Source organism: Schistocerca serialis, chromosome 2, assembly GCF_023864345.2.
Source record: "Schistocerca serialis cubense isolate TAMUIC-IGC-003099 chromosome 2, iqSchSeri2.2, whole genome shotgun sequence".
NCBI lineage: Eukaryota > Metazoa > Arthropoda > Insecta > Orthoptera > Acrididae > Schistocerca > Schistocerca serialis.
The window spans coordinates 594,930,468-594,956,257 of record NC_064639.1 but is presented as its reverse complement, the minus strand read 5'-3'; the positions used below and the strand labels follow the sequence as shown (position 1 = coordinate 594,956,257).

Genomic DNA, 25,790 nt, shown 5'->3' with positions numbered 1-25,790 from the left:
GGATATAATGAAGTAAAGTCGAGGTAAATGTAGCAAGACACATTCATTCTTACATGAACTGAATGCCCAGAAACAGTTTAAAGTGATTAAAATAAATCAAAACACATTATTAAGATAAAATTGAAATCTTGCTTTCAAAAATCTAGCTTCATTTGGATTTTATATGCAAAAAACACATTTTTTGTGAGTTTTTTTACTTGTGCCAGTTCTGTGTTTCAGTCTGGTTCAAATTTTGTATTGAGGTAGACAAATATATGTAACTAATGTTTGTCTTGTTGTTTTGTGAGAGCCTTATCCATTGACATGATATAAGTAACATGGTTTGAAAGGCAATAAATAGCCTACACCTGATCAGTTGTCACTGGAGTCAACAAAATGCAGGGAGGATAATGGTTCAAACCCACATCTGACCAAGCTGATTTAGGTTTTCCACGATTTCCCTAAACTGCTTAAGGCAAATGCGCGGGATAGTTCCTTTGAAAGGGCATGGCCGCTTTCCTTCCCCATCCTTCCTCAATCCGAGTTTGTTGTTGACGGAACGTTAAACACTAATCTCCTCCTCCTCCTCAACAAAAATCTACATCGGCTGCCAAGCTATGGCAGTCTAATGTTAAAATTATAGTAGAGTAGAAGTTGGGAACCAGAATGAAAAATACCCCTATCATAGCACAAAAAAGCTGAGTATGTCCTGGGCAGACCTAGGGATTTAAAAGAAGGGAACTAGCTTATCAATTTCTCTGGCAGCTTCAAAGACATTTAAATCAAAACATCTTGACACATTTGCACTTTTTCATGAGCTCTACATCTACATCTAAACTGATATTCCGCAATCCACCTTATGGTGCATGGCAGAGGGTACCCCGTACCACTACTAGTCATTTCCTTTCCTCTTCCACTCGCATACAGAACAAAGAAAAAAATGACTGTCTATTTGCCTCCATATGAGTCCTAATTTCTAGTATCTTTGTGGTCCTTAGAAGCAATGTGTGTTGGAGGCAACAGAATTGTTCTGCAGTCAGCTTCTAATGCCGGTTCTCAAAATTTTCTCAATACTGTTTGTTCCTCGAAAAGAATGTCGCCTTTTCTCCAGGGATCCCCATTTGAGTTCTCAAAGCATCTCCGTAACACTTGCATGTTGTTCAAACCTACCAGTAACAAATCTAGCAGTGCATCTCTGAACTGCTTCGAAGTCTTCCTTTAATCCAACCTGGTATGGATCCCAAAACACTTGGGCAGTACTCAAGAGCAGGTCACACTAGTATCCTATATGAACCACACTTTCCTAGAATTCCCCCAATAAACTGAAGTTGACCATTTGTCTTTCCTACCACAATCCTCGCATGCTCTTTTCATTTCATATTGTTTTGGAACTTTATGCCCAGATATTTAAATGATGTGACTGTGTTAAGCAGGACACTACTTATGCTTATCCAAACATTACAGGTTTGTTTTTCTTACTCATATGCATTAACTTGAATTTTTCTACATTTAGAGCTCGCTGTAATTCATCACACCAACTAGAAATCTTTCTGTCATCTTGTATGCTCTTACAGTGACTCAAAGATGACACTTTCCCCATACACCACAGCATCATCAGCAAACAACTGCAGATTGCTGCCTACCCTGTCCATCAAATCATTAATGTACATACAGAATAATAGTAGTCCTATCACACTTCCCGGGGGAACTCCTGACAATACTCTAGTCTCAGATGAAAATTCACCATTGGGGAGAACATACTGGGTTCTATAACTTAAGATGTCTTCGAGCCACTCACAAATCTGTAAACTTTTTCTATATGATTGTATCTTCTTTAACAGCCTGAAATGGGGCACTAGGTCAAATGTTTTCTGCAAATCTAGAAATACGGAATCTGCTGCTGCCCTTCATCCAGAGTTCACAGTATGACATGTGAAAAGTGATTGGGTGGAAGCCTTAGAACCACTTAGTGATTTTACATAGGACCACAATTTTATCGAGTTCTCAGCCAGATCTTTTACTAAGGTGTGACGGTGATAATAGTTGCATGCTTCATGCATAGATATTTTCAGCTTCCTCAGCAGTTTCTGAACCTTGTTATTAAACCTACAGTCGGTCTTTTTCCATCCTTAACCGACTGAACAGGCACATAATTCTGCAGATCATGATTTACAATCTGCTAAAACTCTGCCCATCCCTACATCCAACTTACTGGAACTAAATACTGTCAGTTCCTTGTGTGGGATGCTAACAACTGCTTATCTCCAGAATGAGATTTTCACTCTGCAGCGGAGTGTGCGCTGATATGAAACTTCCTGGCAGATTAAAACTGTGTGCCCGACCAACACTCGAACTCGGGACCTTTGCCTTTCGCGGGCAAGTGCTCTACCAACTGAGCTACCGAAGCACGACTCACGCCCGGTACCCACAGCCTTACTTCTGCCAGTATCTCGTCTCCTACCTTCCAAACTTTACAGAAGCTCTCCTGCGAACCTCCCGAGTTCGAGTCTCGGTCGGGCACACAGTTTTAATCTGCCAGGAAGTTTCATATCAGCGCACACTCCGCTGCAGAGTGAAAATCTCATTCTGGAAACATCCCCCAGGTTGGGGCTAAGCCATGTCTCCGCTATATCCTTTCTTTCAGGAGTGCTAGTTCTGCAAGGTTCGCAGGAGAGCTTCTGTAAAGTTTGGAAGGTAGGAGACGAGATACTGGCAGAAGTAAGGCTGTGGGTACCGGGCGTGAGTCGTGCTTCGGTAGCTCAGTTGGTAGAGCACTTGCCCGCGGAAGGCAAAGGTCCCGAGTTCGAGTCTCGGTCGGGCACACAGTTTTAATCTGCCAGGAAGTTTCAACTGCTTATCTGCTCTTTCTAGCAGAAATACTATCCTCACCTTCTTAACTGATTTATTAACTTTAGTAACCATAGCTACTATAGTGACATCATGATCACTAATACCCATTTCTGTACTGATGTTGTCGATAAGGTCCTGCCTCTTTGTAATTACAAGGTCCAAGACATGTCCACTGTGTGTGGACTGCTGAACTAGCTGCTCAAGACAGTTTTCAGTAAACATGTTCAAAAGTATTTTCACATGACTGTCTGTCTGTACTCCTCGAAATGAATCAATAGACATCCCATTCTATGTTGTATGTTAAAAGTCACCTCCATCTAGCTACTGACTACAGACATTCTTCAAGACTCTACAACTGTCACAGGAAAATTGACTGGCCAGTAAAAACATCCAACAATTAACTTGGTTTCACCTACACCTGTTACATGCAACCAGATAGTTTCACTGTCACACTTAACTTCCACATCAATAGAAACAATATTTTTGTCAACTGCAATGAATGCTCCTCCTCCTATCTTTTCAATGTACATTCCATTCCTCGCTAAATATCTCAGACTTCTCATTTTTGGTCCCAGCCAGCTTTCGATCCCAAGAATAACTTGAGCATGAGAATTGACCTGGAGAGCAGGAACTTCGTTACGAATACTTCGACAATTTACTGATACAATTTTGAGTCTGACTTCCCTTGCTGCATATGAATTGGCGAATGTGCATCAGTGTACCTCAAACTACCATCTAACCCTGTTTCCCCAGCTCAATGAGCTCTCTCAGGTGCAAGGTGTTGGCACACCTGCATCTTGCAATTGATAGGATGAAGTCTCTGATCTTGTGCCCAAAAACCAGAAGATTTGACAGTCATAGTAAACAATATACACAATATCATATGGATGAAGAGCACACATGCAATAGCTAAGAAAGTTTTTCTGGGGGAGGGATAAGACATGTGAACTAACATAAGAAGTAAAAACATGCAAATATGTGAAGATGTTTTGATTTAAATATCTTTGAAGCTGCCAGATAAGTTGAAAAGCTACATAGTTCCTTTCTCTTGTATCCCTAACTCCATCCAGAATGTATTCACCTTTTTTGTCCTGGACATATTCACCTTTTTTTGTGCTATGATAGGAGAATTTTTCATTCTTCTCTAATACAGGTGCATGAGTGTGCTGTAAATAGTCTCCCTTGTATGCCAACAGCTTTTTCCCAATATTCTACCAATGAATCAAAGTCAGTTACACAGCTTTACCTATTATTGAGCATATGTGATCAATACATTTCATATTTCCACAAATTGTTACCCAGGTATTTGTATGAGTTGACTGATTCCAACAGTGACTCACTAATATTGTAGTCTAATTTTCTGCATTTAGTGAGGAGCACAACTTTAACATTAAAGCAAGTTGCTAATCTCTGAACCACTATGAAATCTTTATGAAGATCTGACTGTATAATAGTGTGCTTGGTATCTGCTGGCAACCTGTAAAAAACTTCTGCACTAGAATGAACACCCCATTCTAAACTGTAGACATGGAACACAGTTTATATAGAAAATATTTTTACTCCTACTAAAATGCTCAGATAGAGATGATGGCATATGTGGTTTTAAGCATTACATCAGTCAGATTCATGTATAATTACTCCATCCTTTTAGCACCTACTCAAATATTACATTTATTCATCTGACAGCATGTTTCATCCATGGCTTGTAATATCGCCAATAGAGATAGAGAGAGAGAGAGAGAGAGAGAGAGAGAGAGAGAGAGAGAGAGAGAGAGAATTCATATTAGTGTAAGGAGCATTCTCAATGACTTACATCATGTCACCATTTAGATAAGGCTACAGTCAAATCCCCTTCCCTCAAACATCATTAAAATATCTTCCCAATGGAGAACTGTCTCCAGAAAGCCTAAATCAGAGATGACTTTGCAGAACCTTCACTTGGCAAGAAAATACTAGCTATTTGATGTTCACTACACACAGGAAGTTTTGTTCTCCTTCTGCCATTACCCTCCCGTGAAGATGCCTTAGCAGAAGTGCCTTTTTTGGTCTTTCACCTTCTGAATACTACTAGCCTTAACATGTGTTTTTTCTGTCCTGTTAGACCTGTTGCTTAACTACTTATATTTTCTGTACACTTTTCTCCACCGTCTCTAGAGTACTGAAGTTGTTGGAGACATCTACGTAGATAGCACACGTGCAGCATCTATAAATCCCATGGCCAGATTTGACAAGTTGACCTTACCTTAAATTCTACATCACCACAAATACTGTATGTGCAAATTGGGCCTTCAATCCTCAGCACAACATCACCAGCTGCATTCTTTATGCTAAACTGAGGTGACAGAATGCTCCATTCTTGCTGAATATATCCAACAGTAGTTCCTGGAGGTGATGATACTTCCATGCTCTGCAGAAGGAAAGAAAGAAACATATGTTAATAAATATGTATACATACACATATGTTTGTGGACATACAAAATAAGCTTCAGACACGACAAGAGACAAACAAGATACATGCCCTACACTATTGTTTAACAAACTGAAAGACTTAACATATACTAGTTTATAAGTAATTTCTATTTCCGAAATTAAAGTAAAGCCTTATGATTAAAACAATGCTCTAATGATAAATGTAATGGACTGTATGCTAAGTTGAAAGCATAACTTGTTCTTGTTGATGATGTGATGGCGGTAATGTAGTGGCAAGAGTAATGACTTTGTTCCAAGCACTCAAATTTAAAATAAATTAATTTAAAATGTGTACTGTAATCTTTGTTTAATGTACACTGTCGACACATAATTAGATGAAGAGAAATCAGAACTGAAAAAAATCATAGCTACTTATCACATAAGGTCACAAGATATCAGTACAGAAATGCATAAAATCTTGTCCATAACAGTCTGAGGAGCAGGCCACACATTAAAGAAGTTTTAAAAACTCAGCTCATTCAACATACTGCCAGTTGAAACAAAAGGGCTTGGTGTATTATAACTAACCTGTTACCATCTTGCTGTAATTAAATATAACAAAGATCAGCAACATGATGATTGGTTTGAAAACTGAAGTGTTTTATTGGCCACATTGGGGATAACATGCTCTTGCTTTGCTACAGTTTATAAACTGCTTCATGTATCACACTGAGAGCAACGAAGGTTGAGGTTTTCTATGAAAAGCACTCCCACTGTCATATTCGCACTCTAAAATTCAGTCAGCAGAATATGAAAGCCCTAAAAAGAATATGTAATGATACATGTACGCATACCGATTATCGTTACCTCAAAAATGATGTTCACTTCATGAGATGGCAACACATGTAGACCAGACGATCTGTCTGAAAGTGAGTGTCAAAATTAAACATAAGCATATGTCATCTAGTGGAAATAATATGAAATAAGGCAGAGCGACATCACATGCTAAGAACTGTACTGAAGGATGTTGCCACCTAGTGAGAAAAATATGTAATATAAGCCATTCTTTTCTGTGTAGTATATAAAATGAATTATTTGTCAAAATGTTGGTTTTGTTACATGTAAAACAAAGAACTAAATTATATTGTAAAAAGAATTACATATTTAAAGAGAGAGAAACGGTTAGGATTATTTGGATGTGACGTAAGTAAGATGGCAGGACAAAGGACACTACGTAAGCCCACCTTTCTCATTGGTCTGTGTGTGTGTCTTGCTTATGAAGTTGTTCTTTAGGAGTGATAGAAAGATGTCTGTTCTTAAGATTCACAGTGCAAAGCCACTTCTGTACAAATGAGTGAGCAGACAGTATAGTGCCTCGACAAACTGTATTAATAATGCAACTTGTGAAAAAGTAGTATGTTCAATAGCTGTACAATGTCAAAGTGGATTAACTGTGGCTCTATATTTGCATATAATGAGGAGCCAGTATCACGACATTAATATGGACATTGAAAGGCTTCCAATGGATGCTGGCTAGCATTTCATATTATGTATTCAGCAGCTTGTAAGCGGTGCAAGCTACCTTCAAGAGCCATAAGTGAAAGTGGTACAGCTGTTAGAAATTTATGTGGCATTTTCAATGGAAGCAAACTTAAAGCTCAGCACAGCAACTGAACATCGAAATGTTTTTATTCTGAGTGTTACCAGAAACTGTGAACAAGTCGGACAGCAGCCATTACTGAAAGTTAAAGTATGCTAATTGAATTTTTGAATAATTATATTATTATTATTATTATTATTATTAACAGCATAGTGCACAATGTGCTTTTATTCACAAAGTGTGAGTGATTTCAAACTTGTGTTGCCCTTAACTAATATCATTTCCCATGTTCAACAACAGTTACTAGAACAAAGTAATAGCATGGAAAAGCAATTTACAACATCAAAAGATGATCAGCACTCATAATTCTAAAGATCTATCTTTCTCCACCTAAAATATCATCTAGCTGTGAACTATGCCAAGAAGTAGACATCAAAAGATAATATGCCAAATTCTATATTACAAAGAGTAGGCATTGTCGTAACTGAAATCAGGGAAATGGTACATCTTTTTCCATGTGACAGAATTCTAATATTTTTAAAGTATCAAGGAATGTCATAAAAATTACATTCACTATATTCACTATTATCATATCATTACGATAAAGTGAACTTCCACTTACTTTTGCAGACAGTAACAACTTATAAATAAATAAGTTAAAAGTTTCTGATTAAAACACCAACCTTCAGCCAAATGCAGGTTAACTGTACAATTATCTTCTGGGTAGTAATTCCTTATACTTACTGAAGTGTTTTTATATTATGATGGCTCATGTACTTAAGTGTAGACAGATTCAAGTGATTTTATTATATTGTTTTATGGGTTACGCTAAGGTTTCTTGTACAGTCATCTCAAAATGATGAAACGGTGAATGGTTCAGATAATATTTCCATCTCTATGCAATCAAAATTCAAATTACTTATATTTATTTGTGCACTAGCTTGTATGCACAATCACATAATAAGCTGCACTTTGATGAAAGTATTAATGAGCAGATACAGCACGTGGCTGTTAACTTTCCAATGTCCGATGCTGCACTGTGAAACGCAGATAATTCCTAATTAGGAAAGGACTAATTGAAAGAAAAGGAATGGTAGCATCACAAATAGAATAGCACTTCGACATCCAATGCAAAAATATTACAATTTAGTAATACTGTAGTGGTGTAGCAATTACAGCTGTGTTGTTAAATCTGAGTGAGTCATGCCAGTGGCAACCAAGTAAATCAAGTACAGTGTTGCCACAAGTATTAACAGCAGGGATCTGTTAGATAATACTTATTTCATTATGATACTACTGTAATAGAAGTAAGATTGTCGTAACAGCATCATTTTACAGTTGTGGGCTGAGGGAAGGGTCTTTCAATGGCAGTTTCAGAAGAAGGAAACAGGAAGAGAGGTAAAATGAATATTTCACACATGCTGCAACTTTGGCTGCCCAGTAGTAGCTATAGGGTTAATTATGATATAATATTGTTTCTAAATGGTGATGCTACTTGAAATATCCATCATAAACATACCACTGTTAGAGGCCAAAGGCATGCAGAAAGGGCAGGAGGGGGGAGGGATGGAGTGGGCATGGTGTACAGGGCAGAAAGGGAGAGGGGGAGGAGTGAGTGAGTGAGTGAGTGAGTGAGTGAGTGAGTGTGTGTGTGTGTGTGTGTGAGAGAGAGAGAGAGAGAGAGAGAGAGAGAGAGAGAGAGAGAGAGAGATGGGGGTATAAAGCTTTGAATTTGTACTCTGACACTTGGCAGTTGAGTTAATATACCATCACCATAATCGACCTTTTAACATCTACTGTCTGACAAAGGCTTCAAAGAGCTTTAGTTACTGTGGTACTTTCTCTAATCCCATCCACCCACATTCCATTAGGTTTATGCTTTGGTCTTTTCCTAGATCCATCTACTATCCACTGCCTGACTAAGTGTTCTCCACATCACTATTTCATTTTCATTTACATCACAATTGTGTTTTCCAGTCTAGTTAGTTTCAAAATACATTTCTACGTTTAATTGTCTCGTTTAATAATTCCAAACATGCATCTCTTCACTGCTCAGTGAGGAATCGCAAGGGTGCTGCCATAAGTCAAAACTTGTAAGACAATATTGTAAACTTTCTGTTTCTCGCACACTGGAAGACATTTAGTTTATAAAATCCAATCCATGTTAGTTTTAATTTCTTTTTTTTATATCACACACTTGTACTCCTTCTTTGTTATCTCAGTCAAAGGATCTGAGCTTCCTCAAAAACAGATGAGATTAGAAATGGAATCTCCTTTTCTGACATGTCTTTCAAATCTGAATTTTCCACTATCCTGGTGACAGTCACTGTTCTATCTTGCTGTGTGTCTTGTTTGTATTTTATCTTGAGAAATATAAGACTTAAGCATTGTTACAGTTATAGAGATTTGTTACAATATGCAGCCATTCTGTAATTAATTCTACAAGTTTGTTACTGTATTAGTTTTCCTCCAGATTTAATAATTTCTGCTGACATACTGGTGCCTATTGGCCCTTCTGTTTTTTCATACTTCAAATACTCTTTTACACGCCATCAACTACTAATTTCCAGAATGGCATTATTTTCATAATTAAATGTCTTTGTTTCCCATTTGTCAGTTCAGTTATACAGACATCTAAAGAATTTTCCATATGGTTGTTAATTAGTTTGACAGCTGCCATCATAACTGGTGAGATGTGATGTTGACCCAACTGAATTTTCTATTTGATTCCTTCATCCTCTTATGGATTTCGATCACTTCCATTTCAAATTTTAAACAGATCTTCTCACATTCTTGTGAAGGCATTTCCAAATAATTCTGTTTTATATAGCATATTCTTTTATGATATTATTGTCTTTGTGAAACTCTCATTTTTCTTTAATAATTACCTTGTTTCAATTGACATTTTTTTTTAGACTTGCCTTCTTCATACCTCAAACTCATTTAGCTATTTGCTTAAATACCTCCATCAAATAATTGTTGGCTTTTATTGTGTCCATATTTTCTAAGATGCTGAATTACTTGCTTAATTTGATCCAGTACAACACTTTCTTAATTAAATTCTAGTAATATACTATTTTGACCACCTACTCCCAGTTTCTTTCTAACTACATATCTATTTATCCACCTCAATATGTTGGCTTCCATGTGGAGGACCTGGGTTCGATTCCCAGTGCTGCCAGGGACTTTTCCTTGGTGGTAGGACTGGAACAGGGCGAACTGAGCCTCATGGTACTGAGGGAACTACTTGATTGAGAAGTAGTGGCTCCAAGGTCAAGAAAGCCAACAACGACCAGGAGCACTGTGTTTTGATCCACTACACCTCCATACTGCATCCAAATGACAGAACTGGCAGAGGATGACATGGTGGTTGGTTGGTCCAGATTGGCCAGTCTGGGCCATAACGTGAAGCTTTGCTTTTTTACTTTGGTCTACAGTCTGTCCCAGGAGGGGTAGTCAATATTCAGGGATATAAGATGAACAATCAACTGAAGCTGAAAACTGAATATGGAAATATGCCCTATTCTCAATGGCTTCCGAGACAGAACACACATAATGCACACTGTTATGTATTTTCTGTATTCTTCGATATGCAGTCAGGCTTACACATGTGCAACAGGTACTAAACATTGCAACATGCATTTTACAAAACATCAATTGAAAAATACATTCTTTTAACACACTCACCTCTAAGTATTATTGTACACGCTACATTAGAGCTGTTGTACAGCTCACAATAAATGTCTGAATAACCCACAATCAACTTCAATGCACTTGTGCACTCTCTGGAAAATGTGTTGTGCTGCTTGTCTGAGTGCCTCTGTTTGTTCCCTAATGAGGGCAGAAGCCTCCATGATGTGACCAAGTTGTTCATCTTCTGCATTCACCTTTCGTTTGTACACCTCAGACTTCATTCAACTCCCTAAACAAAAATCTAATGGCGTAGGGTTTGGCAATCTTCATAGTCAATTAATTGTACTACCACAACCAATGCAGTGATTTGGGTAAGCGTGGTTGAGATGTTCTCTCATAAGTCAGGTACAATGTTGAGGGCCACCATCATGTTGAAAGTACATTGCAGTCCACATGGCCAAAGGAACTTTCTCAAGGTGTTCAACAAATGAGTTTTCCAAAAACTCCAAGTAATTCTGTCCCATTATTCACTCTTCTAAAATGTTACTGATCATGCTGCATCAATCATTGTTCAAAAAACAAACTTGGAAATTAGTTTCCATTGCAGCGTGTAGGTTTTCCTGTGCCCACTGACAATTATGAAGTGTGTTGTTGATTCCATTCCATGTAAATGTGGCTGCATTAGTGAGTAGTATTAATGGAAGAAAAGGATGATTGCCATCTAACCAATGAAAAAAATCAAGTCATGTGGCAGTGTCACCAACGCGAAGATTGTGGATACACTGTATCAGAAATGGATACAAGTTTTCTGCATGTACTGTTTACCATTCGGGTGTTTGTGGACATTCATACATGCAGAAAATTGTCATGTACCAGTAGTAGGACTATGCTGCACCATTTTAACAATGTGTTGCTGTTCCTGCAAAGGTTGTTGAACTACATGTTCAGAAGAAAAATGGGAACATGGAAGAATATCTGTTTCACACAATGTGCTGAAAACTCTATGATCAGATGTTCAACTTGATGGAAAACGCTAATGGTATTCTTCGACAGCTGCAGGAGCACTACCACTGCAGAAGCCACAAAAATACACCATATCTGCATATTCTTCATTAGTTCAGATGCGTGGCATTTTACCCAGCATATGTACAAACACAGTCAACTGATGCTTCTCTCTTATACTCTTTCAGTCTCTCTCACTACTTCACTCAGAACACATCAAGGATAATTGTGCATTCAATGGGTTAACATATACATCTACATCCGTACTCTGCAAAACCACTGTGAATTGCATGGCAGAGAGTATGTCACAGGGTTTCTTCTCATTCTATTAGCATATGAGGCATGGGAAGAGTGATTGTTTAACCCTTCTTGTACTATTGGGGTCAATCTGATCCATAAGCACACTGGAAATATATACATTCAAAATACACAATTTTCTTCTTCTAAGTCAATTGTATCCAATGATGTTTTGTTCATTTTTATATTTACAATACATTAAGTTTTATTCTTGGTTTCTGCAGTGAGTACCATTGGGGTCAATATGACCCCATAAGCACACTGAAAATCATATCTCCCTTGTTTTTAAATCTTCCCCCCCCCCCCCCCCCCCCCAATATATGATATCCTCTCTCTCTCTCTCTCTCTCTCTCTCTCTCTCTCTCTCTCTCTCTCTCTCTGTCCAATGGATCCAACAACATTTAGGCCTGGTTTTTTGCACTGAGTACCACAGGTGTCGATATAACACCAACCTAAATTTCCTTTTATTTCTTGAATGTAACAGCTATGAAACTATAGTTATTACTGTTACACTGAGCAACTGTAATTTATGTTTTTATGTTAGTACATTAAAATACTGCCAATACATCTGATGTAAATTCCTTGGGGTCTATACGACCCAAGTGGTACTTAGTGAGAGAAAAAAGCCCTGGTAGTAGAAGGGTTAAATGCCCCCATGAGACTGCAATCAGTCTAATCTTGTCCTCATAGTCCCTATGTGAGTGATATGTAGAGAGTTGTAGTATATTCACAAAGTCATCATCAGTTCCTAAAACTTTGTGAGTAGGTTTTCTGAGGATAGTTAATGTCTATCTTCAAGAGTCTGCCAGTTCAGATTCTTCAGTATCTCTATGACACTCTTCCACGGGTCAAACAAACCTGTAACCATTCATGCTGTCCTTCATATCCCCTGTTAGTTGCAGCCTTGGTCTAAGGGTAGCATCTTTGATTAGTTATCAAAACATCCTTGGTCCTAGGTTCGAACCCCACCACCACTTACATTTAGAATAAAAATTATCAGCAATGGCAGTCAAAGACTTTGAGCATAAGAAGTTGCCCTGAGTCAGCCAACGGCCCTGTCAAAGAGGGCAGAGAAGTAGACAGAGGTGCAGGGCACTCTCTTGCATTTGGGTAATTCCCCCAAAGGTGGAAGAATTAGCAATGATCATTGGCATGAGAATGCAGAGGGCAATGGAAACCACTGCATTACAGACACATAATGTGCACCCATATCTGAAAAAGTGTCATGATGATCTATCCGTTGGAAAAGTATTCTAGACCAGTCTCACATTCAGTACTGCTGGAGGGGACTGCCAAGAGGAAGGTGACCATGTGAAAAAAGATTGAATAACCAACAAAAGAATAACATTCTATGAGTCTGAGCATGGAATATCAGAATTCTGAACATGATGGAGAAGCTAGAAAATCTTGAAAAGGCTCAATCTGGATATAGTGGGGGTTAGTAAAATGAAATGGAGTCAAGTCAAGGATATCTGGTCAGATGAGTATAGAGCAGTATCAACAGAAGTAGGATTTGTTATGAATAGGAATGTATGGCGGAGAGAGAGTGGGGCAGTTCAGTGATAGGGTTGTCCCTGTCAGAATCAACAGCAAACTAACACTGACAATGACAGTTAGGTACACATGCCGGTGTTACAAGCTGAAGATGAAGAGAGAGAGAAAGTATAGGAGGGCACTGAACAGATAATTCAGTATGCGAAGGGAGACGAAAATGTAATAGGCATGGGAGACTGGAACACAGTTGTAAGGAAGGAACAGAAGAACGGGTTACGCAAGAATATGGGCCTGGTATTGGGAATGAGAGAGGAAATGGACTAATTGAATTCTGGAATAAATTTCAGTGAATACTCTGTTCAAGAATCACAAGAGGGGGGGTATACTTGGTAAAAGCTGGAAGACATGGGAAGATTTCAGTTAGATATCATGGCCAGGCAGAAATTCCAAAATCAGATATTAGATTTAATGTGTACACAGGAGCAGATATAGACTCAGTTCAAAATTTAGTAATGATGAAGAGTAGGCTAAAGTTTAAGAGATTAGTCAGAAATAATCAATGCGCAAAGAAACAGGGTACAGAAATACTAAGGAAAGACGAGATATGCTTGAAGTTCTCTAAAGCTATAGTTACTGTGAAAAGGAATAGCTCAGTAGGCAGTTCGGTTGAAAAGGAATGGACATCCATAAAACGGCAATAACAGAAGCTGGAAGGAAAAAATAGGTACAAAGAAGATAACTGTGAAGAAACCATGGTAACAGAAGAAATACTTCAGTTGATTGATGAAAGAAGGACGTACAAATATGTTCAAGGAAATTCAAGCATAAAGGAATACAAGTCACTTAGGAATTATATAAATAGGAAGTGGATGGAGGCTAAGATGATATGGCTGCATATCAAATGTGAAGAAATCGAAAAAGAAATGATTGTCAGAAGGACTGACTCAGCATACAGAAAAGTCAAAACAACCTTTGGTGAAATTAAAAAAAAAAAGGTTCAAATGGCTCTAAGCACTATGGGACTTAACTGCTGTGGTCATCAGTCCCCTAGAACTTAGAACTACTTAAATCTAACTAACCTAAGGACATCACACACATCCCGAGGGAGGATTCGAACCTGTGACCGTAGCGGTCGCACGGTTCCAGAATGTAGCACCTAGAACTGCTCGGCCACTTCGGCCGGCAGTGAAATTAAAAGCACAGGTGGCAACATTAAGAGGGAAAAGGGAATTCCACTGTTAAATGCAGAGGAGAGGGCAGATAGGTGGAGAGAGTACATTTAAGGCCTGTATAATGGGGGAAAGACTTGTCTGATGACGTGATAGAAGAAGAAACAGGAGTCGACAGGGAAGAGATACGGGATCCGTTATTAGAAATCAGAATTTAAAAGATCTTTTGAAGACTTAAGATCAAATAAGGCAGATGGAATAGATAAGATTCCATCAGAATTTCTATAATCATTGGAGGAAGTGGCAACAAAATGAAATTTCAAAGTTGCACAAGCCGATAACTGTGAGAATTATCACACAATCAGCTTAACAGCTCATGCATCCAAGTTGCTGACAAGAACAATATACTGTAGAAAGGAGAAGAAAATTGAGGCTGTGTTAGTTGGCAATCACTTTGGCTTTAGCAAAAATAGTCACCAGAGAGGCAGTTCTGACATTGTGGTTGATAATGGAAGCAAGACTAAAGAATAACCAAGACATGTTCATAGGATTTGTCAACTTGGAAAAAGTGTTAAACAATGTCAAATGGAAGATGTTTGAAATTCTGAGAAAAATAAGGGTAAGCTGTAGGGAAAGATGGGTAGCATACAATATGTACAAGAGCCAAGAAGGAATAAAAAGAGGGGAAGACCAAAAATAAAATGCTTGGATTGAAAAGAGTGTAAGACAGGGATGTAGTCTACTGTACAATATATACATAGAAGAAGCAATGGTAGGAATAAAAGAAAGGTTCAGTGAATGTAATTAAAATTCAGGGTGAAAGGATATCAATGATATGATTTGCTGATGACACTGCTATCCTCAGTGAAAGTGAAGAAGAATTACAGGATCTGTCGAAAGTAATGAGAAGTAGCAAAAATGAGAACAGTCATAAACTTAATATCAGGACTAGTGATCATGAAGTAAATGAAGTTAAGGAATTCTGCTACCTAGGCAGCAAAATAACCAATGGTGGACGGAGCAAGGAGGACATAAAAAGCGGACTAGTGCAGGCAGAAAGGTTCTCCACAGAATCAGCGAGGAAATGAATATATGGTAAACAATGACAAGATGAAGGGACAAGATGGTAGAACATCTGTTAAGACATCATGGAATTACTTCCATGGTAATACTACAGGGAGCTGTAGAGGGTAAAAATTGTACAGGAAGACAGAGATTGGAATACATCCAGCAAATAATTAATGATATATGTTCCAAGTGCTACTCTGAGATGAAGTTCTATTTCATAGGGGTTCCACACAGTTGAGCAATATTCTAGAATGAATCGCAGGAGTGATTTGTAAGCCATCTCCTTTTTAGACTGACTGCATTACCTCAGTATTCTACCAGTAAATGGATGCCTACCACCTGCTTTCCCCCTGACTGCACCTATGTGATCATTCCATTTCATATCCCTACAAAGTGTTATACCTAGGCATTTTTAGGAGCTGGCTTATTCCAATTGTGACTCATTGATAGTATAGTTATAGGGTAAAACATTTTTGTTTTTTTGTTTTGTGACGTGTGCAGTTTTTCATTTCTGAATGTTTAAAGCAAGTTACCAATCTCTGCACCTCTTTGAAATCTTACCAAGATCTGATTGAATATTTATGCAGCTTCTTTCACATTATACTTCATTATAGATAACTGCATCACCTGCGAAAAGCCTGATTTTACTATCAATATTGTCTGCAAGGTCATTAAGATACAAAATGAACAGCAAGGGTCCCAACACACTTCCCTGGGGTGCACCTGAAGCTACTTCTACATCTGATGAGGACTCTCCATCCAAGATAACATACTGCATCCTTCCTACCAAAAAATTCTCAATCTAGTCACAAATTTTGCTTAACACCTCATGTGGTCAGTGCTTTTGACACTGATGTGGTACTGAGTCAAACGCATTTTGGAAATCAAGAAATGGAGCCTCTTCCTGACTGCCTTGATCCAAAGCTTTTGGTAACTCTTGAGAAGAGTGAGAGTTGGGTTTCTCATGATCGATGTTTTCGGAATCCATGCTGGCTGGCAGGGGGAGGTCATTCTGTTTGAGATATCTCATTATGTTTGAGGTCAGAATATGTTCTAAGACTCTACAACAAATCAGTGTCAAAGATACTGGATTGTAGTGTTGGGGATCACTTGCACAACTTTTCTTGTAAATTTGTGTGAACTGTGCTATCTTTGAAATACTGGGCACAGTTTTTTGTCTGGGGGATTTACAGGAGATTATAGTTGGAAGAGGGGCTAACTCGGCTGCAAATTCAGTACACAACCTGATGGAGATTCCATCGGGCCTTGAAGAACACCACTGAAACACTTATTTCACTCATCTTTTCAGTGTCACAAAGATTAAATTGGGGCAACACTCCTGGGTTTTCCATTGTAAAGTAATGTTTGGAAATGGAGTTAAGCATTTCAGCTTTTCTTTTTCTACTCTCAGTTTCAGTTCCTGCTTTGTCCATAAGTGATTGGACAGTAACTTTGGCGATACTAACAGCCTTCACGTAGGACCAGAATTTCTTTGGGTTTCGTGAAAGATCTTTTGGCAATATTCTGCTACGGTAGTCAGTGAAAGCTTCTTGACAACAAAACATGTTTCATTCAGTATCTCTCTATCTACACTCCTATGCTTTGTTTTCTGTCTATTATGCAGTGGTCTCTGTTTCTTTACAAGATTCTTTACAGTGATTGTATACCATGGAGGGTCGCTCCCGTTATGAACTGTTCAACTGGGTACATATCTATCCAGCAGGTCTTGGTCAACTTGAGACATGGTTCTTCTACATGCTCCTGTCCTGTGTTGAAAGTTTCAAATTCTTTATTGAGATATGACACTACTGCTTTCTTATCTACTAAGTTACTGAACATGTATGCCAAAAACACATACATACATCCATGTCACTCGCCCAAAAACAAATGTACATTCATGTATTCTATTTTGGAAACCATTCGCAATAGGACACATGTTCATATGGAGTTTACTGCTTCAAATGAGCATTCCCATCATAACCCTGACCATTCCTCCTGCGACACACAGTACATCTATTTGTAGAGTGCATGTCAGTAGCCTATGGTCATATGAAATTCTAGAAGGGTTCATGACTGTCATGTCTTTTAGAATTTCTTTATGAAAGTTTTTTACAGATTAAAAAGACAATGTGTCAGACTAGGAATCAAACCTGGAACTTGAATATTTGTGGTTAATTCTCATGCTCACTGACCAATCCCTACACAACTCATGACCTGCTCCCATAGCTTTACTCCTGTTCATCTCACAAAGTATGAAGAAAAACTTCTGTGAAATGTGGAATGTAAGGAAGAGGTACTGGTATAAGGAGAGCTGTGATGCAGGTTGTATGGTCTGTTGGAAACAGTGTCGTCAGTGAAATGCCAGGTTCCAGGCTTGAGGCCTGGTTTGGTCCACAGTTTTAATCTGTCAAGCAGTTCTGGAAGATTCATTTTGGAATTTATTTATCGTCTGTCAAAACACAGTCACTTTTATTTTTAGTTCCACTGCATTCTTGCCTGGTGCATCTTCTACTCTTTTCTGTCATTATACAAAAAACAATCAATTTGTTTAAAATTATCTGAGCATGCCGGCAAAGAGTAAACAATGAAGCACACAGTGAATGATAGAAACAGAAACTGATAACATTGTGGAGTGTTAGTTACTGTACAAAAATATTTATGTTGATACACATTTATCATTTTGGCCATGTAACGAGCAACCTATCTGTGGAGGCATTCATACAAACACATTGTACTCTGAACCACAATAGGAAGGGGACTGAATGCTACCAGTTTCATTTTCTTCTTTGGGAACTAAAACTCTTTGATGTGTACAAGTGCAACAACAGGTCATAAATTAAATAATCTTGCCTTACGTGTTTAGTGGAAATACTAGATGGTTCATATAGGATTTGAAACATTTTTTGATTAACGAGTGTTCTTCATGATCAATGTGCCACTTCATTCTGCATTAAAGTTCTAAATACCTTATGAATGAAATAACCAAAGGAGTACTTACTTGAAGACAGCATGGAAACCAACATGTATCACATGCCAAAGGACGATTCAAATGAATCACTTCATTTCTAAAATTATCCAGTATCTTCATATCAAATGGCCTCAGAGGACCACAACAATTGCGAGTCAGGCAATCGGAATCCTCCACAGCATAATATACTTTCTGGCCAGCACTGTTCTTTATAGTGAACTTGTTTTTTGTCTCAAATCCAGTCAATGCTGCAATACAACACATATCACATGAGTTAAAGTTACCAATATCAACATGCTTTTGTTACATACAGAATACAATGTATGTGTAAATGGAAGGGGGATCACAGCTCTCAGCTACAGCAGGACATTAAGCAGAATCAGTGGCGACGAGTGAAAATGAAAATGTGTACCGGGCTGGGGTTCAAACCCTGGATCTCCTGCTTACTAGGCAGGTGCAATAACTACTGCACCTCTGGGACACAGCGTTATCGTCACTGCACGGGCTATCTCGGTACACCTCACAGCTGATCCACACGCCCACTGTGTGCCACCTATCTGCAGTCCTTGTCCATTAAACTCCTGTTTGCTACTCAGAGGTTCCCACAGGAGGTCTGACGTCTTTCATGCATTCACACTGAACAAAGAGGATCCATATCCCAGCCAGGCTCATCATTATTTTTATGAATGCAAGGTGTTTGTTCCTACGAAAGAACATATATCATACAGGTCCAGCAGCTGTGAAATGCTATATGAAAATAGACAGGAGATCACTGCTGTGATGCATACCGAGATCACCCATGCAGTTGCGATAACACTGTGTCCCAGATGGTGCAGTGGTTACTGCAACTTCCTAGCAAGCAGGAGATCCTGGGTTTGAATCCTGCTCTGGTACACATTTTTGCTTGTCACTGCTGATTCCACTTAATGTCCCACTGCAGCTGAGCTGACAGCAGGGATCCCTCTTCCATTTAACATAGAGTATTTCAAAGCTGTTGGATCTGCGTGGTGTCTGTTCTTTCAAAGGAACACACACCACGCACTCAAAAAAAAAAAAAAAAAAAAAAAAAAAAAAAAAAAAAAAAAAAAAAAAAAATAAATTGTATAAGCTTGGCTGGGCAACAGATCCATTTCCTTCAGTGTGAATGCATGAAAGACGTCTGAGCTCCTGTGGGAATCTCTGGGTAGTGAACAGGAGTTTAATGGACAGGAACTGCAGATACGTGGCACACAATGGGAGTGTGAATCGGCTGTAAGATGTACCGAGATAATCCATGCAGTTGCGACAATGCTGTGTCTGGGATGGTGCAGTGGCTACCGCACCTGTCCAAGAAGCAGGAGATCCCGGGGTCAAATCCTAGTTTGGTACACACTTTTGCTCGTCACCACTGATTCCACTCAATGTCCCATTGCAGCTGGCAGCAGTGAGCCCCCTCCATTTACACATAGTATTTCACAGCTGCTTGATCTGTGTGGTGTCTGTTCTTTTGAAGGAACAGATCACCACTGATCATTTTTCAGTGTTTTACCACCTGATAATATATGAGACTATACGTACTCACCATCATCAGCTGCAACATATGACACATTATCTGATATTTTTTCTAAGTTTCTTTTCATGTTGTAAGAGCTGACATTGAATTTTATGTTTCATCTTCTGCATTCTGTATGTTTGAGACAGTTTATTGGCTAAGCAACTTATGGAATACTTCATGATGGTACATAGTATGAAATTTCAAAGAAATAAAACTGACCTAACTGGCATCACAAAGAGACGTTAATAGACACACAGACTAAATCAAACACTATGTGGAAATTCCTTTGGAACTAGTGTGATAACAAGCTAAATGCAGTCAACGAACACACAAACTACTTACACAGCTCATGTCAGCATAATTTGGACTTTAAGAGTATTGTGCTGACCAATATAACCTTGCTTTAAATACTGCCATTGCCTCTTGTCTTACTCACATCCGCCATTATGCTGTTATCTGATTGAGGACTGACAAAATGTGCATTCAGAATAGCAGGTGGAATTGCTATATGGTATACTTTATCACCACAGTTTATTTCTGTTTTAATAATTTCCCATGCAGCTTTGCATTTACTCACTGAGTTCAGTATATATGTATAATATACTTTGCACTTAGCTCCTTGATTTTAGACCCGTAAATCTTTTTCACTTTCATATACTTTATTGTGCTTAGATCTATCATGATATAGTAGCATTATGATTCTTATTTTACTTAGATGTGAGGTGTGCCAGCTTTTTAAATTTTGTGGTTTGGTGTAACGATTTTGCTTCAATATTTTATTTAGGACAACATGGTTCAAAATTTTCAGTTAACAGTTCTAAAAATTTGGTGGTAGATTCATTTGCACCAGCAGTAGTTATTATTTTATCTCAATTATTAAATTCACTTTACTTATCAACTTGTTTAGCTTTGATTCATTAATTGGTATTATAATTTTTCTCCAGTCTGTGAAAGTTTCAGTTGCTTCACTGTTAAAGAGTTTGTCTGAGCCATAGCTTGACTGTGTCAAATTCTGTTTTGTTTAGATGAAAATTACATATTATGTTATATAGACATGCTTCCTGTCTTGTGGGTTTGTCATTTACCCACCTGAAGTTCAGGGATCTTACTGTATTTAGCAAGTGGTCAACATTTCTATTCTTTAAACTAATTACTGTAATCTATGTATTTGAGTAGCAAGAGTATCAGTTTCTCCAGGAACTCCACAAACAGGTCTTCATTGTGTTTTTGTGGGTGGTATATTGAAGCTATTATAATTTCCTGTTTGGGCAACATTATGGCTGCAGCTTCAAATTTTGCTTCTATGCACAGACCACTTCCATCTACAATTTCATAGATTAGGTTCACACTATTTTTAACATATACAGATACACAACCACATTTAGTACCTGTTCTACAGTAGCTAGTTGCCATCACATATCCAAATGGTACAGTTAATTTTAGTTCCTGATTGCTAAGCCAGTGTTCATTTATCGAAATCATAGTGCAGTTTAAGTTTCCCTTGTATTTATCTTTCTGTGGTGTTCCTGTAGCCCTTCAGCAAAAAACCATTGAGATGGGATGGAACAGTTGCTTTCCTCTTCCTCAGTATATGAACACTTGATGAGTTTTCCAGTGTTGACTGATCCTTAAGATGGCATGGAGGTGAAATTCTTGTCTTCTTAGGGGGATGAGTGGCTTCTATTACTTCTGATGGTGTTGATGTAGCATTTTCCATTACTGATGTTGATTCTTCTCTTGTTGCCTGTTTTTCTGACAATAATGATTCTGGGGATGCTGCTGCCACTTGTGACTGTGGCTCTGCTGCTGTTGACTGGGATGATGATGACATTGCTTTTTCGGTTATTGCTGCTGCTGCTTCTGATAATACTTTTGTTTTTGTTGATGCTGATTTAGCTGCCACTGGTGTTGGTTCTGCTAAAGTAGCAGTAGCTGCTGCAGTTGGTGGTTGCTGCTGTGCTATTGTTTGTGGTTGGCACCCAACAATTGGTTCTGCTATTTTAGACACATGATTTATTCTTTTGCTATCTGCGGTCAACATTTCCAGAGTTTTATAGCTGAGAAGTCGCTTACCCTTTCCATTTATGTGCATTCAATGCTTTGTGAAACTGTCTCTCTGTAAGCCGTCAACAGATAGAAACTGAGTGTTTTGATACATTTTGCAGATCTCCTCAAACTGTTTGTTGGCCTTAATAATTTCTCTATTTACACATGACTCTTTTATAAGGTCATATCTATGTGGTATTTCAATGATGATCATATTTTTGTTCTTGTTAGAGTCCAGTACTACCTTCAGATTTTGTACACCACTAGACAAATGAGAAATCATTCCTATAAACATCGTTGGCAACCCCCCCCCCCCCCCCCCCCTCCCCTCATTTTCATGTTAAGTGCATATAACTACAAGAACATAAAATTTTTGATAGACCACACCCATGACAATCTGTGTATATGTTTACAGAAGGTTTCTGTCCTATTTGTATGTTTAGGCCTACTTGTGTTTGTAATTTTGTTTGCACACATTTCTTCTGCACTTGTGTCTGTCTCTCAAGGACACTAATTTTTTTTTTTTTTTAATGGCACTTGGAACACATTTTCAATGCATTTTCTGTGGGTGAACTTTTTATAGTTACACAATGCCATCTAATGAATGAAATATGCACTTATGGAATATTGGACAAGCTCTTTGATTACAACCCAACAGATTATTCTTAATGGAGAACGCTTGTCTCGTGTAAAAGCAAACTTCAAGAACACCCTTGAGAGTTTTACAGTGCTATTACTGTTCAAAATATTTGGAAACAATCTGGTGGATAATAGAGCTCCTCGAGGCTGTTCATAAATGACGCTGTTCTATACAGAGAAAATGAAACACCAGAAAATTATAGCTAAATGCAGGAATATCTGCAGTGGACTGATGCTTGATGTAAGCACTGGCAGTTGACTCACAAAAAGTATAACAATTAAAATGGAAATTGTAGGAGATTGTACATAAATAAGCTGAAGACCCATTATCATTTGACTGCATGACTGGCAATCAATCATTGGCATTGGTCATAGCTACAAGTAACTACGAGTAGGCATCCACCTCACACTGGCCCTAGATTTGTTGGCAAAGATTACAGTCAATTTTATTTTCACGTCCATAACACCAATATGGCAAGTGAAAATAGAGGTTCATTTAGGGGCTATATTTTTGCACAACTTGGCATAGTGTGACACTGAATTTTTGAGCTTTAGTAGCATGCAGACCCTTTTAGAAATAAAAAGGCTGCATAATTACATTGACTTTGATGTAAAAAGCTGTTTTCTATCTTGTCCTGAAGTCCCATGCACCTAAATGAATGATCTTCTGCATTCTGATAAAATGTCATTGTAACTATGTTTATAAAGGATTTATGATGATGATGATGATTAGTTTGCGGGATGCTCAACTGCGCCGTTATCAGTGCCTGTACAAATTCCAAACATTGCTCAGTCCAATCTGCCACTTTCATGAATGATGATGAAAAGATGAGGATAACACAAACACCCAGTCATCTTGAAGCATGTGAATATCCCTGACCCCACTGGGAATTGAACCCGTGACCCCGTGCTCAAGAAGCGAGAACGTGACCGTGAGACCACGAGCTGTGGACTATAAAGGATTTGTCCAATCTGAGTTTTTCATCTACATCTACATGGCTACTCTGCAAATCATACTTAAGTCCCTGGCAGATGATTCATTGAACCATCTTCATGCTGATTCTCTATTATTCTACTCTTGAACAGTGTGTGGAAGAAAAGAACACCTGTATCTTTCCGTGCCAGCTCGGATTTCCATTATTTATGATGATTATTTCTCCCTATGTAGATTGGCATCAATGAAATTTTTCACTTTCAGAGGAGAAAGTTGGCGATTGAAAATTTGTAAGGAGATCCTGCAGCAGCAAGAAATGTATTTGTTTTAATCCTGTATCATTTCCGTGACACTCTCTCCCCTATTTCTCGACAATACAAAATGTGCTGCCCTTCTTTCAACTTTCTCAACGTACTCTGTTAATCCCATCTGGAAGGATCCCACACCACACAGCAGTACTCCAAAAGAGGATTGACAAGTGTAGTGTGGGCACTCTCTTCAGTAGATCTGTTGCATCTTCTAAGTGTTCTGTCGATAAAATGCAGTCTATTGTTCACCTTCCCCACTTCATTTTCTACGTGTTCATTCCAATTTAAGTCTTTTGTAATTGTAAATCCTAAGTATTTAGCTGAATTTATGGGCTTTGGATTTGATTGATGTATCATGTAACTGAAGTTTAATGGATTTCTTTTAACACTCATGTGGATGACCTCATACTTTTTATTACTTAGTCTCAACAGCCAATTTTTGCACTACACACATATCTTTCCTAAATCATTTTGTCATTAGTTTTGATCTGATGATGACTTTCCTACATGATAAACAACAGCATCATCTGTACACCACCTCAGATGGCTGTTCAAATCTTTTATTTACTATGCACGATGTGTTCTAGTCTCAACATCAAAGTCGTAGTCATTACAGTAGTGCCCTTTAATAGACTATGCACTGAAAACTATTAGCATTGAATCATAAGATTAAATAAAGGAGATGAAATATTTGCATACATCTCACCACAAAAATACGCTCACATAACTTTAAACACTAAAGTTGAAGTTCAGTTTGTATTGCCAAATGCTAAATAAATAAATGCAAATCACACACCCATATTTCCATACATGTTAAAATTGCACACAAGGCACCGGATGGTGCTCATTTCAGGCATGTCAACAGAAGAACAATACACAGCATGGTAGGTAATCCTGAAGGAGGTGATAGGAGACAGTGTTGAAACACAAATTCAAAAAACTGTGCAGCAATGGTGTTACATACATGAGAATAAAATTATGGTATTATCTCCCAACACTAATAAAGAACATCACAGAGCTACAGAATTTTAGAATCATCTAGGATCAATCATAGTAGAGGACTATTTTTACAGCATACAGGAATTCTTAGGATATGATCTGGCACAATAAGCAGCAGGATGGCTGAACAACATGAGGCGTATGTGTGAAGTCAATTTATCCATTTTTGTTATATATGCAAGTGTGTGTAAAAGGACAAATGAGTATAAATTTTTAAGTGTAAGAGCCTGTAACCTACCAGAATAATGTGGTGATGATACTGTTTGCAGAGTTCAAATATTCCTTAGTTCATTGTGTATGTTTTTTTTCTGGAAATATCTATAATTTATTTATTTTCTGAACTCTTTAATACGCATCTCCTTTCAGATTGTACCCATTATGTGAAGCAATGTACAGTACAACTCAAAAGTAACCATCATAGCACTGTCCATCATCTACCATCATATCATTACTGATTTGACTGATATCATGATGTAATTTGTGTACTATGTTTAAAGATCACAAAAAATACAATACAGTTTCATCTTGATTTCATTTAGTAACTGTAAGAGCATCATGTAACATCCCATGAAATTACCAAAATTGTAAACCAGAGTAATTTGAGCTCGTATGGTGATGTACTGATAGTGCACTTGCAACATATTACTTGCCCCTTAACAGGCTTTGAGAAGTACCAATGATGATGTAGATGCATGGCAGCTGAAGAAGGCCCCCTAACATCATTGTCATCATGCCTGTGCCAGAGAGATATCAAAATATTCCAAAAGCTATGCCATGAATGGCAGTCCTCACATGGGTACACTGGAATGATAATATGCAACACAGACTCATTCGACCCATTTTTATATACCTGGCTTTCAG

At 38.1% G+C, this 25,790-nt stretch overlaps 1 protein-coding gene and 1 non-coding gene across 3 annotated transcripts in view; one reads left to right on the top strand and one right to left on the bottom strand.

The window, feature by feature from the left end:
• LOC126457615 (phospholipid scramblase 1) overlaps nt 1–25,790 on the bottom strand; it is a 160,187-nt gene that overhangs the window by 38,387 nt on the left and 96,010 nt on the right. For both annotated transcript variants that reach the window (XM_050094070.1, XM_050094071.1), the window contains exons 5-6: nt 18,500–18,717; nt 5,072–5,236 (exon numbers count right to left, since the gene is read on the bottom strand). In XM_050094070.1, the coding sequence (XP_049950027.1) occupies nt 5,072–5,236; nt 18,500–18,717 (383 nt within the window). The remainder of the gene's footprint in view (nt 1–5,071; nt 5,237–18,499; nt 18,718–25,790) is intronic.
• Nucleotides 2,727–2,801, top strand: Trnap-cgg (transfer RNA proline (anticodon CGG)). The gene has a single exon. It is a non-coding gene; the product is annotated as a tRNA-Pro (tRNA).